The following is a 17,889-nucleotide window of genomic DNA, read 5'->3' on the forward strand; positions in this document are numbered from 1 at the left end:
GTCTGCACTTCAGTCAGACTTTTAATTATTTCCTCAATAGTTCAGCTGATAAAACATCATAGAAATGTCTTCTCTGTGACAAACAGCCCAACATATTGAGTTAAGTGAAGTATAAGACCAACAGAAGGAAGCAGCAGATTCTTGTTTACATTCCTTCTTCCTTGGAAACTGAAGCACAGATGTAATATTCCAGCTTCTTTCCACGAAATTATCAGGAAAGTGAGGCTCTCAAATGATTACCAAATAATATTCATACGTCCTCTGCATTTCAGTAACGTTTGTCACACAGAAACTCTTGAAATCCAGCAGGCAAACAGCAGGCAAACAGTGACTTTTCAACTAAAACTTCAATAGCATTCCCGAGATGCTGCAACACCTTGAGTCAACATCTCACTGTGCTCCGAGAAAAGGACAGCGGCTGCTCTATCGACCGCCGCCGGCTCATTATGTTCCCTCCATCCATCCATCTGCCCGTCAAAACGACTTCAAAGTGGATTTTTAGACACAAACACAGAATATGAGGTTTTAACACACAAGAAAAAACATCATTACTGAGACCTGAATGTCCTGGAAGAGTGGATTTTGTTAATAACGTACAAAAACATTCATATTTCATATCATTCTTTAATGGACAGCTTGTTTCACTTCTCTAAAAATCCTAAAATCCAGACTTTATTTTACAAAATTGATTAAAAAACAATTTAATTTGACATTTCTAAAGAAAAACTACACACAGAATAAAACCAAACAGTCATTTAATCAGTCATTCAGAATAAAAGTTTAAAAATATTAAAAGATGATTTTTCATCAAATGTAAAAACGGCACTTTTTCCTATGGAGTTCTGAATGGCCATCTCTGCGTCCTGCTGCTCGGGCTCATCTGAACAGTCCGACTTTCTTCTTCTTTGGTTTGGAGGACGGTCGCTCTGCAGGCTCGGAGGTGACACGCAGAGACTGAACAGAAGAAGAAGACGGATATTTGTTTTTAGTATATTTTACATTCTTTTACACATTCTGAAGTTATGACAAGTTAAACTAAGCTAAATTAAGCTCAGATAAGAAAATATTATGAAACATTAAGATTTGTTATCCCATCTTGTTTCAGAAGCTCCTGCAGTCGCCTCCCTGTCCTACCTGTTTGACTGTGGGCCGGTCGGCCATCTTGGCTCCGGCTGCGGTCACCTGCGTGTCGGGGCTCTGCTCTCCGACCTCACCTGAGTCACTGCTGATCGATCCACCTGCAGTCACACGTCATTATGTGTTAGGAAGACACAGCTGACAGAGATCTGAGCTCAGCGAGAAGGTGTTTAATCACACCAGGTGTGAACGAGGGTGAGTGACATTTCAAACCAACCTAGAGACGAGGCGAGGTCTGGTTCCTCGGCGGGCGGCCGGTCCTCCTCTGACCGTTTGCGTTTCCGTGTGTTGCCGTGGGCAACGATGGCGGCGTACAGGTGTTGGAGGTCGTCGCTGAAGCCGAGAGCGTCCTGATGTTCAGAGCACAGCTGAGGAAGAGCCTGGACAACAGCAGACGGGTCAAAATGTTTTAATAATTGCGTCGGTGTTGTCGTAAATGTGTTTTTCCCTTGTTAGCACGGTACGCTAACGTGACTCCAACGGAAAATAAAGAACTTCCAGCATGAAACTGCTCAGAACGTATCGTGGTCATGAGTTCTGGAGTGAGACGCTGCTGGTAAGTTCTTCACATGTAGTTTGTTTGGAGCTTTGAGCTCCACGAGTCGAGTTTAGTTCAGTTTCGTCATGTTCGATTCTACTGGAGGAACCATCGACATCTACAGCAGCTCACACCAAAACGGTCAGCGACAGGGAGGTGAACTGTCCCTTTAAGTCCCCCAGTTCCTCAGCGTTAAACCGGATGAAAACATTTTTAATTAGAAGCAATCAGGTGCATGAACTTAAACCCATCATGTGTCCTTGTGACGCAGCTGCAGCCTCACTGTTTGCTTTACGGCCGTGCTGCAGGAGTCACATGTCCGAGGTGTGATCAGGGCGTGTCGGCGCCGCGATAAGCCTCTAATCAAAGCTGCATTATTGTCACAGCTGACCGCAGGTGAGGCAGGAACAACTGAAACACACACACACACACACACACACACACACACACACACACACACACACACACACACACACACACACACACTCTGTCCACCACAGGCCTGACAGATAAGGCTGCGTGTAAACTCCTGCGACATTATGCAAACGCACGGCCGACGCGTAGAAAAACACTAAATCCTTCTTTTTTTCCCTCCCGGCGGAGACAAACTCTCTAAATTAGCTCCTCAAATATTGACCGGGAGAAATTGGTGGTCTCCCGCTCGCTGTCAGGGCAGAGGGGCTCCTAAACACACTTTGGTCAGGTTTCGAGGTTTCGCATTGATTTATTTTTGTTATTTGTTTGTTTAAATATCATAAAAATAAATGTAAATGCTCTGGTGAGGCTTAGTTCTGCTTTGGGCACAGAGAAACCAATGTGCCGAGGGGGACAGAGCGCAGCAGAAAGCCCACCTTATTCTCTCTTCTTATTCACCTTCCTCCCCCGTCAGTCCCCCTCCTCCTCCTCCTCACCCTCCTCCTCGTCCTCCTCGTCCTCCTCCTCCTCCTCCTCCTCCTCCTCCTCCTCCACACCCTCCTCCTCCTCCCCCTCCTCCTCCTCATCCTCCTCCTCCTCATCCTCCTCCTCACCCTCCTCCTCCTCACCCTCCTCCTCCTCCTCCTCCTCCTCACCCTCCTCCTCCTCCTCCTCCTCCTCCTCCTCCTCATCCTCCTCCTCACCCTCACCCTCCTCCTCCTCTCTCTGGCTGCCAACCAGCTCACTTCACGTTATTTGATCTGAACGTTGGGCTCAATTTGTCAGATCTGGCTGAGGAGCAAAAATCTTATTTCTGAGTTTGAAGCCGTTTGTCCGTTGAAGAAACAAAACGAAATCGATGAAATAAAAATAAGGATGTGATCTGACACAGCCGAGCCAATCACAGAGAAGCACGACGACAGCAGCTGAACAGACGGACGTTAACGTTAACTCACGTACAGTTTGGAGGTTAACAGGAATTTTATTTTATTATTTATTGATCTGATAATGAATTTAAAGCTGATAACACAGCACACGGTTGTGATGCTCATATTCTAATCGATAATGTGACTGAAACAGAAATAAACTGAGATGTTCGCTTTATTTTTCTCTTTCAAAGATCCTCTATTTATCTGTTTGGAAAGAGGTTTCACTCTGGATGGATTTGTGAAGCCGAACTTTGTGACAAACTGAATTTCTCTTCCCTGATTTTTGATTATTTGAACTTGTCTCTCAACTCTAACCTGCACAAAACATCCAAGACAAAGTCGAGCTGTTGTAGTAAATTACTTTTTTCTTTTTAAAGAAGACGTGTAAATGACAGTTACTTTACAATCCTCAAAACGAACTGCTGACTTGGAGAATCCTGACACCTCATTTGATTAACGTGAGGACTCTGTTGGCACAGTGGAGCTTCCATACCGCTCTGTATTTTAGGAACGGTACAGAAATGGCCACAGGGTGCGAACACGGCGGCGTGCGGATTGTTATGAGCTGCTGCCGACCAGAAAAGAAACGCCAGACGAGGAGTAAAAAGGTGATTACAGCAGGTCAATAACCTCTCGCCTGTTTTGTCGGGCCGAGTATCGCTGTGGAAAGTTCCTCCCTGTTCTTGTGACCGAACAAAGTCCTCCAACAACGAGGGAGGAGGAGGAGGAGGAGGAGGAGGAGGAGGAGGGCTCACCTGGTGGCCACGCCTCCAAACATCTCCTGCCCCACAGCAAAGAACGATGTGGTGAAGGTGATGAGAGGAAGGCCGAGCTGGCAGCCTGCTGGTGTTTCTCTATTATTAGCAGGTAAACAGTTCTGCTTTTAGCCGAGCTGCTGCTGCTGCTGCTGTTCAGGTGCCGGAGAGTCTCACACTCGCTCTCCTCATCTTCACCTCTGCCACTGACCTCGTGTTTGCTCTCCACCTCGGTCTTCTCTCGCCGTGACCTCAGCTTCCCGTCCTCAATCCCACGAGTGACGCTTTCCGTTTGAACCCCCGAGGAGTCAAGGTCACTGCTCGAGGACGAGTGAAGAAGAAGCAGAAGAAGAAGAAGAAGAGGAGGAGGAAGATGACGAGAGCTCAACCAAGTTACCGCTCCAGGTTTCATCTGGTCTCAGTCGTCCATCTGTCGACTGATTCTCAGAGCTTCTCTTCCTCCTTAATACGAGCAGCATTAATAACAACAGTCTGCTGTTTGTGTCTGTGGCTGCACACTTTAACAATACAGAACAATCTGCAGCCCTGAATCTGTCAGAACAGCGAGAGAACCAACACTAGTGCTGCTCCTGTTTCAGTGCTTCAGTTCAGTGTGTCAGCTGAACATCACACCCAGAGCTGACAGCAGTTCTCGTCCTGACGACTGAACCAGAACCCTCCGGCCCGCCTGCAGAGCTCGAGTCTGACGTCCTGCTGTGACCGTTTCAGGAGCGTCAGGTAAACTTTGGGCTCAGATTAGCAGCTCTCTGTGTGTCACGACCCCGAAGGGAGACGTGACGACAGCAGACGAGGACAGCTGAGAGGTGGATGAGGTGAGGGTGATGTCAAAAAGCAGAGAGGATCATGGGAGGGAAGACTTCACCTTTGCCTCACACCGGCTGTATTTCTGCTGACGTCACTTCAGTGTCGTCCTGTCGGGTTAAATCATTTCGTTCAGTGATGTCAGCAGCTAAAAATACAGTTTGACTGACTTGTTTGGTATTTTATCTGACCTCCATCTTTAACCGATTCTGATGTCAAAGATGTCGTCACGCCGCTCGCTCACGTCCGGCTGCTGGAACAGGAAGCGCCGAGCGTCACAAAGAAAACACAGTATTGCATCTGGCGTGTTCACGTGCCGACAAGTGCAGCAGCCGTGTTTTGTGTCTCTGCTCTCATGTTGCTCGCAGGCTCGTGATGTCTTTGCGGGACGCCGCACTCGGCCGGTCCAGGCCGGGGCTCGGCCCAGCGGCCAGCAGCTGAAGTGGGGGAGCAGCCAGGCCACAGAGGGCCTAATTACAGACCCAGACCGGGGACAACCCTGTGGAAACTGTGTGCAACTGACAGAGGGCACAGGACGAGGACGACCGGCCGTGTGTGGACGCTTTTGTTTTGTTTCTCAACTCAAACTGTTTACGAACAAGCGCTGGAGCTGATGATGGTCCTGGGTTTAGTCTGTACATGTCAGAAAACAGTCCAAACGTCCATCAGAGTGCAGCGTGCTGTCTGCACACGTCTTCTTTCAAAGTCCAGAACCAAAAGACATCCAGTTTATGATGATGTCAAACACAGAAAATCCCACACTAGTACTGAATACTATTGGTTTTTTATACGAGGGAATGTCGAGTTTTGGAGGCTGACAAAGTCATCGCTCCAAAAATAACCACGTGATGTTTTTGAGGAGGGACCACAAAACCGCATATTTTTAACAGGAATCTGTCAAATCTCCAGCTGTGTTTGTGGCGACAAAACTGAATGTTGTTAACGAGACCTCGAGATAATTTTCAACCGTGTTTGTGGTGACAAAAAATAATATTGTTGACAGGGTTAGTTGGGATGACTCGAGCAATTTTCTAGTGACAAAACAGAGTATTTTTAACAAGATGTTTGGTGACAAAAGTTGTTTTTAACACTTTTCTGCCAAAACATTGGGGCATTTCTAACCAAGACCTCCAGGAGATTTTTAGCTGTGTTAGAGGTAACAAAGAATGTGTGTTTGAACGTGACCTCAAAACGACTTCTCTAAATAATCCATCTGATGTGACTCGAGGAATGTTTTAAAGTGTTTTAATGTTTTAAGACTTCAGCTTAAGTTGTTTACGACATATGAATCTTTATGAGAACGACCGAGTCGGAGTATGAGGCAGAATATTGCAGCCAGTTCAACATCACTTTCATGCGAGCACCCCTCGCTCGTATCGACCCCTCCTTCTCTCTCAGCCTCGCCTTCTTCCCACCCGGGCCCTGAATTCCTCAGGTACGTGAGATAAAGAGCTGCTCGCTGCTGTTTATGAGAGCAGCAGTCAATCATTGACCGAGGAGACGAAGAGGAGGGAGGCCGCCGCTCCAACCGTCCTCCACTTTCTTCCTTCTCTTTCCCCCCATAATCCTCTCATTTTTAATCCCCTAACACTGATTATAGATTCATATGTGAGATCTTATGATCCATTCACACCTGAGGGGAAACTAAAAAACACCATTTAATCTCTGCAGAATTATCTGTTAGCCCTTCCTGTTAGCAATGAACTCATGGATGTACAGACAACTATCACAGGATCGCTGTGAGACTGAAGAAAACTTAAAAACATGATGTTTCTAAGGCAAGTTCTGCACATGTGAGGAGCGTCTTTCTTTGAGGTTTTCTAAGCAGATGATATAAAATCTTTCTCTCCTCCTGATGATATAAAGTCATCCTCACATTTGCAGAACTTGCCTTAGAAACATCATGTTTTTAAGTTTTCTTCAGTCTCACAGTGATCCAGTGATCACTGTCTGTACATCCACAGGTTCACTGCAAACAGGAAGTGCTAACAGATAATTTGGCAATGCAGATGTATTTTTATATGCTTTGGAAAAACTTATTTGCATCTGAATTTTAACAGACGTTGTGTTTTGTGATTTTCAGGTGTTAAACAAATCAAATCTCTGCAGCTCGTCTTCATTCTCTCAGTCACGTTTGGCTGCTCACAGTCAAAGTGTGTATTTTGGAATCCATCAGCCGCTGTGGTCGGCGGATGAAAAAACTCAAGTTTCCTGCCCTGCTCTTAACTTAGAGCCTCTGGTTGAAGCAAACAGATATTAGGATTTGACTCCTCCTGTTGTGCCACTGCGGCGTTTCACATGGAGAGCTACGTAGCATTTAGGGATAATTTCTTCACCCGTTTGAGCACATAATCATTACTTTTACTGGAGACTGAAAACTGCACATCTCTTCACTGTGAAGAAGAAATGGCCTCTTATTGATTCTCGCTGGTTTCAAGCAAGTGCGTTCAATACAAAACCTAACCTGAAAAACATTCAATTTAAGGGAGAGACGCAGGGAATTTGGTGTAAGGAATGGCAACATTTTGGCTCAGTTATGTGAAAGCTGCACATGTGTTCAGTGTGAAGAACAAAATGGTTTCTTATTGACTCCCACCATTTTTAGCAAGTTTCCTCAATACAAAACCTGACCTGAAAAACCTTCAGTTTAACAGAGAAAAGCAGGAAGTTGCAGATCTCTTCACTATGAGGAAGAAATGGCTTCTTATTGATTCTTAGTTTGTTTTCACTTGTTTTTTTTTTCACTCAATACAAAACCTGACCTGAGTAACATTAAATTTAAGAAGGAAATGCAGGAAATCTCCAGTTAGGAATGCCAAATTTGGCAGGCAACGCATTTGACTGAATTATGTGAGACATGCACATCTCTTCATTGTGCAGAACAAATCAATTCTTACTGATTCTCACGTTGTTTTTAGGCAAGTTCCCTCTGTACAAAACCTGACCTGAAAAACATTCAATTTAAGGAAGAAAAGCAGGAAATGTGGAGTAAGGAATGCCAAATTTGGAAGGAAACATCTTGGCTCAATTATGTGCTTCTGTGCAGCTCCAGTGAGGTGTTTTGGTCAGAAGCGGCCACTAATTGTCAGATGTCGTTAAACTGCTGCACGGTTGCCGTGGAGCTGTGAAGCCGCCGTCTCATGAAACAGGAAGCGGGCGGCGTTCCCGAACGGTGACAATTCAATTCTGAGCTGTCAAGTGTGACGCTGCTGCTTCACAACTCGGTACAGTCAGGCATGCATCACACACACACACACACGTTTGTAGATGTAAAGATACAAAAAAAACACACAACCTTAGTGACACACACACCAACACTCAGCTCCGAAAAACCAAAACCATGCGTCACAGCCGGTTGTGTGTGGACGAGCAGACACTCCCCTCTGTCAGGTCATGAGCTGCTGCCACCACACACACACACACACACACACACACACACACACACACACACACACACACACACACACACACACACACACACACACACACACACACACACACACACACACACTCCAAATTTAGGCCCTAAGGGAAGCTGATGTGATCCTAAAAGGATTTGAACATTTTTTTCATCCTTCAGCTCCATGACCAGCTTTAGCCTGTGCCCAAGTTAAACCCAAGTGTGTGTGTGTGTGTGTGTGTGTGTGTGTGTGTGTGTGTGTGTGTGTATCGGTGGGGAGCGCATGCTAATTCCACCCATGTAAATGTTGACCTGAGCTGGGTGGGGTGTTTGTGTGGTGACGGGCTGGGGAGGGGCTGCAGCTCCTGTCATCATCGTCTCTCCTTCACTGTCCCTCTGCCCTTCACTCCCCTTGGTGTGGGAAACTATGGCCACAAATGGCGCAAACACACACACACACACACACACACACACACACTTGTGGAAATGGCGAAAGAGTGGGCGATGAGGCGGAAGAGTTTTTTGAAGATATTTGTCTCTGTTGGCAGCAGGAACGTAAATAACTGTGTAAATGTCAACGAAGTTCAAGTTCAGGGAAGAAAAACTGAAGTTGAAACCGAAGCTGGTGACACACACAGAGCGTGTTGTAGCTGTGGCTCTAATCTGTGTGACTGAGGATTTATAAACTTCATTTTTAAGTCACATTTTGGGAAGAAGGCTTACTCACCTCCAGGTGAAGAATTAGATGAAAACACCAAAACACTTTGAAGTCTTTACAGTAAATCCAAGGCCTTCTCAGATCAGATCAAATCTCAATGCAACACTCTATATGCAAATAAACATCAACTGGAACAAAAGGACACAATGTTTTTACACAAAGACAGAAAGAAGGTCATGTAGAACATTTGCCAAATTTACAAGAAGGTCCAAATAATGAAGAATTAGTCAGAGACAGAGTTTTACAAAGTTTATAAAATTCATCAATATAAACAACTCTTAGAATCAGACAGTTTGTTAAGGGAGTCTGGTGATGTTGTGGTTAGTAGTTCATCACTTTGATCAGTTGTAACAGACAATGTGTTCACAAACAGCTGCTGCTGACACCGGCAGGTTAGGAGGAGGAGCAGATGAAGAAGAAAACTCGACCACCATTTACACTCCATTTATGAAAGAAGAAACATGTTATTGACCTGAACATGTCACATGTTACAAAGACACTAAACAGGAACAATATAGGCGACTTCTTTGATGCTTGTGGAGAAAGTCACCAGACTCCCTTTAAAAAACATTAGATTTAGTGAGTTGTTGAGTTGGAGCCACTTCATAAACTGTGTGAAACTCTGTCTCTGACTCATTCTGCATTATTTGGACCTTGTTGATAATTCAGCAGCTGTTCTACATGAACTTCTTTCTGTCTTTGCATAGAAACAGTGATGAACGTGTTTATTTGCATATTGAACGGGTACATCAGGTACATTTATGGTAGATGTTGCCATGGAGATGGACACAGACGGAGACACAAATGGCTGCGTGGACAGACAGCAAACACACACACACACACACACACACAGAAGCATGCAAAGGCCCTACCCTGATAGATAAATACTACACACACACGCCAAACGCCTTCACACGCAGCGGTCCAGCAGTGTGTGATTCTCTCTTCGACGCGACATTTTTCCCAGACAAGTTTTATTTCAGTTTGGACTTTGGTCTGGAGGCGGCCTCGTCGCAGACCGGTGGAATTTGCCACGAGGAAGAAGACTTTGATCCGCTGCAGCATTTCTTCTTCTTCTTCTGTGGTTTTCTGACTGTCCGTTCGCCTTCCTGCTCCAGCGATGTGATCACCAGAAGGCAGAAAACAGAGGCGGCAGTGTGACCCTGATGTAACTTTCCATGACTCTCCGTACCTGAACCTAAAGAAAGACTCTTTCCTGGTTCGTCCTCTCAGAGACGACATCAACAAACAGGCTGGTTTCCTCTCTGAAAACCACCAAATGATGCAACTGAAGAGTCAAACAAACTGTGAAAGCCGACTGATGGGAAATTTCCCTCCGATCAAGTTCTCGGACATCCTCGACCTTCTCATGAAGTCACAGTTGACATTTTTCAAACAATGTGTCTTTTCTGAGGAGAAACGTGAAGAACAAAGAGCCTCTGACGTTCAAGAAACCCGACAATAGAACATTTCACCGTGCTGTCTGCTGGCCGCTCTGCCATTGTTTGTCTTAGATTTTTAAGCCCTGACAGATGTCATTTAAAATCCTTTTTAGGTGCACTTGAACGCACCATGACATCCACGTCGGCGTCCCAGGGGCCCAAGAGACTTTTTTCATAAGTGAAAGAAGCGTCTGTAAGCATCAAATCCCTGAGTAATGAGCGGTGTCACTGTCATAACATGAGACATTCAGTCCAATAAAATTAGGAAAGCCACATGAATAAATCAGTTTACTTTAGGTCAAGTTAGCAGAGCGCTAAACTGGAAGTCTACAACCAAGATTTGGTTCATTTATAACCGTGGAGTCGAGACGTTTCATCATCATGCACCACTGAGCAGCTTTCACAGGAACGAAGAGACTAATTCTTCAACGCTGTGTCCAGATTTAATGTAACGTTTCTTTTGCTGTACAAAGCGAAGCAGATTTCAGGGTTTTAGACGTGCACCTGAATGCACCACAAGGTCCCTCTGAGGAGTGAATGGTGGATCTTGAATTTTATTTGGATTGTTTAAATTGAAGGCTCATGTTGTCGTCTTCCCCTCCTGTCATCACTCCAGCTGTCACTTTCATAATAAAGCACAAAAATGTTTGCTCACAACAGTTAGATCACCTGTGAGGAATATATTGACCAGGAAGTAGCTCAAACAGATGATTCAAGTAGAGTTCTGATACTGTTTATGGATCTTATGCATTAAAACAGACATGCTCGACCGTCTTGCACATTACGTCCAACAAATGTGACGTTTCAGTCACGTTTAACTCCACGTAAATTATAAACCAAGAGAGCAAATCATTATTCTGCAGGTCTGACTGACTGTCAGCTTGATAGAAAATGAGCTTCAAACCAGTGAAGCTTTAAAAATCATACAGACGTTAAATAAAAACTGAGCCGGGAATAAGATAAGAATGTAAAGACAGACGAAAGACAGACAGTTAAAAATTCCACAAGTGGATCTGAAAAACACACACACACACACACACACACACACAGTAGGAGTCAGGGGTCAGCAGAGTCAGAGATGACAAATTCCACACCTGACTACAGCGAACACACAGAAAATGTAAAAAGCCGACCCCTCGCCTCGCTCTGATTGGCCGACGGTAACGCAGTGCGACTTGAAAGCGTGTCACGGCTGCTCGTGTTTCAGGCGTGGACAGCGGCGGCGAGTTCCAGTGGGCGCAGAGTTTTATCATGTGGTTCCTGCCACGCTCGCCACAGACGCTTAACGATCGGGAACGGGCCGGAGAGGACGGCAAAAACAAGCTCCTGAGTGTGTGTGTGTGTGTGTGCGTGCGGGTGCGTGTGTGTGACCTCTCACCTTTGACATGAAGTCCTCTCTGTAGGTTTGCTCCTCAAAAACGTCCGTCTGCAGCCGCTCTGAGGTCAAACACACACATTCAATCCATCAACGTGTTATCAGACGTGAGGCGACTCAACTGAGCGTCACATTTTAATTCATTTGAGACTAAAGACTAAATTAAATCACCTCCACCTCTTTACACCCATTACAAAAATGCTCATTTTGAATATAAATCCAAGGAAACAGATGTGTGTATTTGTTTGTGTGTGTTTGTTTTCTTTCTTTAGAATTTTCTTCTTCTCATCTCAAATTAAAGAGCTCATATTCAAAGCCAATCATAGCACAGCACACTGGGAAAGTAAATAAGTAAAACAAAAAAGAAAATCAGAACAGAAATAAACATTTCTGTCACATTTTATAGATTAAACAATAAATAATTGTTTTCACTGTTTCCGCTGGTGTCTGGTTGCTTGTCTGTTGGTCGATTTGTTGGTTTGTCAGCAGGATTACACAAAATCTACTGAGCAGATTTCCACCAGACTTGGATGGAGGATGAGTCTCGGGCCACAGTGGACCCCAGTGAGTTCTGGTTCTGTGTGAGTACCTCTGCTGAGCGTGGCTCCGTTCTCTCTGAAGTCCTGGATCTCTGCGTCCTTCCTCACCAGCAGCCCTCCGAGCTGCTCCACCTGCCGCTGCAGCAGGTGGCTCATGGCCAGCAGGGGGCGCACCAGCTGAGCACACACCTGAGAGCACACAGGACGCTGTCACAGTCTCGTCTGATGAGGTTTGTGTGGTCCTGGATCATTTTACACTCTTACTACTTTGAATTATTTAAATAAATACAAGGAGACGCTCCTCAGAGTGACGTCACACTGTGTTTTACCTTTTGTTGGTATGTTATCCCACTGCAAATATAAATCAAATCAAAGGGAATTCTTTAAAGACTTGAATTTGTATGGGTCGTACCACTGTGACGGGGGCGGGGGTGCAGTGAAACTCCCAGTAGAACGGCAGCCCCGCCAGCTCGCTCTTCAGCTTCATGCTGATGTTGCCGTCTTCCTGTCGCGTCAGAGAAATCTGGGCCTCGCCGTCGACCCGCCCGTCACTTCCTGTCAGACAGGGCTGAACCACCTCACACAGGTGGGAGAAGAAGGCTTTGACGGGAGCTCGCAGACGTCTGTTGAGCTCCTGCGAGGAGGAGAACAGGATTTATTTACAATAAGAAACCATGAGTTGATCCTTCATGCTGTGTTCTCCTCGGTGTACCTGAGATCTCTGCTGGATGGATGCTGCGTCCATCCTCTCCTCCCACACACAGTGCATGTCTGTCAGCAGGACATGGTACGCCGTCTCCCTAAACCAGCTCTTGGTGAGGAGCTGGCAGCCGCTGATGCTCACGGGGAGCCAGGGCCGCTGCAGGAGGACCTCAGCAGAAGACCCGCGGGCCTCCATCATGGATCAGAACCAACAAGCTTCCACCACTCGCTAAACAGGAAGGAGAATTTATACGATGTTCAGATCAACACATGAAACAGGTTCAACGTCTGGCTCCTGACTGGACATGACAAACTGAAGAAGAGAAGTCAACTACAACTCCCAGGGTGCTTTTCAGCATGAAACATCCAATCACAGAGCGTATGCTGCGTTCAGGTGCCCCTACTTTGGTTCCACTGTATGCTGGAGCAACACAGACATCAAAAGAAATCGTTCTGCATTTTATTGCTCAGAGCATTTAAACAACACATTTCATTCATTACCAAGTAAAATACATTTAAAATGACCTGCCAAATTACAGCAATAATCACAGAAACTAGCTGGAAATGAAAATAGTTTTTCAGCAGACAAGTTGAAGTTTCCTGAAAATGTATTAAAGAAATTACCTGATAGTCATCAGACCCCTGAAAATCTTCTCAATCTATTCTCAGACATGTATTTTTATTTAATTCAAATTAACTCATTTTCTATTAAACCCTGGTTATTATAGTGTTTATTATTGTGGGAATCACTTCAGGGGAGCGTTTTTCAACCAGACTTCATGATCCAGGACTGCCTGTGTTTTAAACTAAACTACTGAAATCCAACAATAAAACCTGGAGAAAACAGGTAGAAGCGTGTTTTGAGATGGTTCCTGGAAGTGAAAACCAACGAACAGCCACCAGCCACAAACACGCTCCAATTTTCTCTTTATCAAACCTGTTTTCTTTAATCACTCACCTCGGAGGAATGCGCCCCACAGCCGGCCTGAGATCTGTTACAGCCGCTACAGACGCCGTCCCGGCCGCATAATCACCAGCTTGCAGGAGGGAGACCGCAGGCAGCTCCTGCTCCTCTCGGCTGATCTGTAATGAGCCTGTTTCTGGGGAATAAAACGAGGTATTTCTCGTCAGTCGCCATTTGAATCGCAGAGCACCGTTCAGAGGTTGACTCATGCCAATTTGGAAATCGCAAAAATACCAAATCTGTAACTTTATGACCAGAATTCGCTGTAAACGGTAAAAGAAAGGAAGAGCAGCTCTCCCTTTTCCTGCAACAACACAACGACTGACAGTCAGCCACACACTCAAACAGGAGACCGAACACGTATCAGGTATGTTTTGTACAGAGAAAACCTGAACAAAAAGGCTTATCTGAGGACAGCTACGTCTTCTCTTCCCGTTTTCAACATCTGGTGTAGCTACGGCGACCACAGACGCATTCGGCTCACGGTCGCCAGTTAACATAGCCCCGCGTTAATCCGAAACACCGGCGGTTAGAGGCTATCGGGAGGAGATGCAGTCCAGACAGGCTCCTCTGTCGCCTGTTAGCGATGAGCGTCACACCAAACTCCACTTAAAAATCCATGAATTTAAATTTCCCTTGATTTATGCCTCACATGCTTCCAAGCTACTGTACTATTGTAAGCTCCTTCAAGGCCATGAGAAGATAGTCTTTGATTCGGCGACTATCTAACAAGTGTTAATTAAATTATATACCCTGGTATTCCAGAGAAGACGTCTAGAAAATCCACGATTAACGTAATTCAGCTACACTGTGGCGAACAGCGAAAAACAGCAGGAAACAGGTACATACAGGTGATGGATGACATATCTTCAGTATTCAAAAACTGACAGGTATGTAAATTGAGTTTTGCGGGCTAATTAAAGACAAAATTAGCTAGTCATAGAGTCACGTCACACGAAACTCAATCAACAAGTCTATGAATTTCAAAGTTAACTTGCTTATAGGAAAATATGGGATAGTTTATTATTTTTAGCCATGGCTTCACTTGTAGAAGCGATCTTATCCTTCAATTCGGCGCACATTTTGCAACACAATATGCGAGAATTATTGAAAAAAATTCCAACTGTGAGTCAAAAATTGCCAGGTGCGCTAGCTAAATTACAGCGTTATAACCGACATGCTAACTTAACGGACTGTTTGTTTGCTTGCCGTCTTTTTAATAACATTATATGTGATTTAGCTGTGTTTTTTTACAACAGCAACTCAGAAAATAAGAGAAAAACAAGAGAAATATGACTTTAAAGCTACTGACGTGTGCAGCAGAGACACCCCACCGCCGGTTCCTGTTGACAGTTGAGGATTCCGACACCGACGTCAAACAACGTCTTTCAAAGGTTCCGCTTACAATAATAATAAATGATATATAACAGTTAAAGTCTAAATATACGTTTAATTTATTGTACTTGTAATTTTGATACTTAAGAACATTTACTGTCAAATTCTTTAAGATTTTTACTCGAGTACTATTAATATAAGTGACTTTCACTTTTACAAAAGTAATATTTTAACACCATATCTTTACTTTTACTCAAGTGTTACTTTTGGATACTTTACTTTCTTCACAAAAGTAATCCACAAATATCTTAATAAAAATACTAGAAAAAATGATAAATTGTAATCATTTGATTTATAATATGGCTATAAATACTGCATTACAAGTAAAAGTCCTTCATTAAAAGTCCTGCAGTGCGATGGAGAAGTCTTATCAGCAAAATGTGAAGTAAAACCAACCCAACAACAGTGATTAAATGTAACTAATTACATTTACCTAAATACTGTACTTAACTGTACCTAAGGTACATGCACTTTACTTGTGTATTTCAATTTTACGCTAAGTTACACTTCCACTCTTCTACATTTGGAGGCAAGTATTTTACTTTTCACTCCATTACGTTTTCATTAATTTTTTAAATAATATATTTGATCTACAATCAGATTAATAAAAACACTGATTTTGATAATGAGAAAAATGCTGAAAAATTGTCTGATAAAACTGTTTATACATAATTATGTTTAATTCACTTTTACTTGTACTTTTGAGTGATTCCATTTTACAACATTGTTAATATTTCATAAAATGAAATGAAAATCTGTCCAAAAAAAAAAAAAGTCATGAAAACAGTGTTATGAATATTCACTGTGTTTGTGTCCAGGAGTGTTGTAAGTCTAATGAAACCAGATGAACAATCAAAATTGAAACTCCACCCCTCACATGACTCACCTAAGGTATGACTCACATGCAACTCACTACTGTAATCCTTTAATGAGTGGTAAGTTTACAACTACTTGTCTCTCAGAAAGATTCCTCAACATGGAGAAAGTCAGTGCACTGGAGAAAGAGACCACCAGCTCCACAACCGGCACACAGCAGGCTGAGGAAAACACTCCAGGAAGCAGGTAACTCCAGTCTGAACCATGTTCTATTTTATGATGTTGTTTTGTGATATAATCCACAAATGCTGCATTCTCAGCAGAATAATCAGTGTTGTGTCACATCGACAGCACGTCTGAGGCTGAGGACAGTCCCGCTGTCTGCAGAGATGATGCAGAGAATCCATCAGAAGAGGAAGGAAACAGCAAACTGTCACTGATCAGCTGGAACGTGGACGGGCTCGATTCAGAGAAACAGCCGGAGAGAGCACGAGGCCTCTGCTCTTATCTGATGAGGTGAGAACACAGCTGCTGCTGTCTGTGAACATGTTTTATATCTCTCTAAATACATCCAGCATCACACATAGTTTCATTTACGTTTCCCCACTGATCCACTGTGCAATAAATACAGGAATCCAGGCTATTTATTCAGACATAAGTAGGGTGATCGAGGTGAACTCAAGACTTCAGACACAGTCCCACTGTTCCTGAAGTTCTGAGGATCTGAAGGTTCACTCTTGGCCTCTGAGACAGTCCCATCAGTTCTGTCTCCTCCTTCCATTCAGACACTCTCCTGACGTGGTGCTTCTTCAGGAGCTCATCCAACCATACGTCCGCTTCATGAAGAACCGTCTGGCGGCAAGCTACACGTTCATTGAAGGTACATGTGAGAAAGTGAAGAAGGTGACAGAACAGAACAGCCAGCAGTACAAAGTTTCACACATAATAAAGTCATAACTCAGTGTACAGTTTGAACCTTCCCTCTGTTCCCTCCTGACCATCAGCTGGTAAAGAGGGTTACTTTGTCGCAATGATGCTGAAGAAGTCACGAGTCACCCTGCTGGACAGCAAGATACACGACTTTCCACTCAGTCGAATGATGAGGAACCTGCTCATTGCTCAGGTTGGTGCTCAGTGATGAGAGTCAATCCTGTGAAGGTGCTGTCTGAAAAACCTGGTTTCACCTTTTCTGACTTCAAACTCAGGTGCTGTTCAGAGGCCAGAAGTTTTCTCTGATGACGTCACACTTTGAGAGCTGTAAGGCCTTCGCAGCAGAGCGGATGAGACAGCTGTCACTGGTGATGAGGGCGATGACAAGTGCACCTGATGATGTGACCGTCTTGTTTGGAGGAGACACCAACCTGAGAGATGCAGAGGTGTGTCTCCATCCAGGAATCATGTCAGACAACAGCACATTTAGGAGAGAAAAGGCTTTTTTGAAAATAAAAACTATTTCAGAATAACAACAACATTTCAGAAAACAACACTTGGACATTTTAGATAATACACATTTCGGAAAACACAACAACCTTTTTAAAACACAGTCTGCCATCTGTAAAACCATGAACAGGACACCTCCATGCATCCTAACATGTAGAAACATTGTTCACATGATGAATTATAAATCTCCTCCTTCTTTGCACCTGTCATTCCATCCCAGGTGGCCAAAGTGGGACTTCCCAGCTGCGTCTGTGATGTGTGGGAGCAGCTGGGAGAGCCGGAGCATTGCCGTTACACATGGGACACTCACGCAAACACCAACAAAGATGTCGAGTTCAAGTGTCGCCTCCGCTTCGACCGTCTCTACCTGCGCCGGGCTGCCAAAGAAGGAGTCCCACAGCTGGAACCTGACAGCATGGCGTTGATCGGGCTGGAGAAGCTGCCGTGCGGCCGCTACACCAGTGATCACTGGGGGATCTACTGCACTTTCTCCACTGAGTAGA

General features: G+C 44.5%; 2 protein-coding genes across 4 annotated transcripts; one reads left to right on the forward strand and one right to left on the reverse strand.

Moving 5' to 3' along the window:
- Positions 1-604: 604 nt before the first annotated feature.
- On the reverse strand, positions 605-15,136 carry nhej1 (nonhomologous end-joining factor 1). Of its 3 annotated transcripts, none has more exons than XM_037091109.1 (9): positions 15,048-15,136; positions 13,730-13,871; positions 12,782-13,000; positions 12,482-12,703; positions 12,120-12,258; positions 11,534-11,592; positions 1,355-1,517; positions 1,135-1,238; positions 605-954 (listed from the first exon to the last, which is right to left on the reverse strand). In XM_037091109.1, exons 3-9 carry the CDS (start codon positions 12,968-12,970, stop codon positions 877-879), a joined length of 954 nt encoding a protein of 317 aa, XP_036947004.1. In that variant the 5' UTR covers positions 12,971-13,000; positions 13,730-13,871; positions 15,048-15,136; the 3' UTR covers positions 605-876. The 3 variants fall into 3 exon arrangements, with proteins under 3 accessions (XP_036947004.1, XP_036947007.1, XP_036947005.1); XM_037091112.1 differs by lacking the exon at positions 15,048-15,136 and adding an exon at positions 14,076-14,245; XM_037091110.1 differs by lacking the exon at positions 15,048-15,136 and adding an exon at positions 13,970-14,245.
- A 970-nt stretch (positions 15,137-16,106) lies between these two features.
- On the forward strand, positions 16,107-17,888 carry LOC119015674 (tyrosyl-DNA phosphodiesterase 2-like). Its single transcript, XM_037091897.1, has 6 exons — positions 16,107-16,192; positions 16,298-16,462; positions 16,732-16,832; positions 16,951-17,069; positions 17,152-17,322; positions 17,607-17,888. Exons 1-6 carry the CDS (start codon positions 16,107-16,109, stop codon positions 17,886-17,888), a joined length of 924 nt encoding a protein of 307 aa, XP_036947792.1.
- Position 17,889: the final 1 nt, after the last annotated feature.

The sequence above is a fragment of the Acanthopagrus latus genome, chromosome 24, assembly GCF_904848185.1.
Source record: "Acanthopagrus latus isolate v.2019 chromosome 24, fAcaLat1.1, whole genome shotgun sequence".
Taxonomy (NCBI): Eukaryota; Metazoa; Chordata; class Actinopteri; order Spariformes; family Sparidae; genus Acanthopagrus; species Acanthopagrus latus.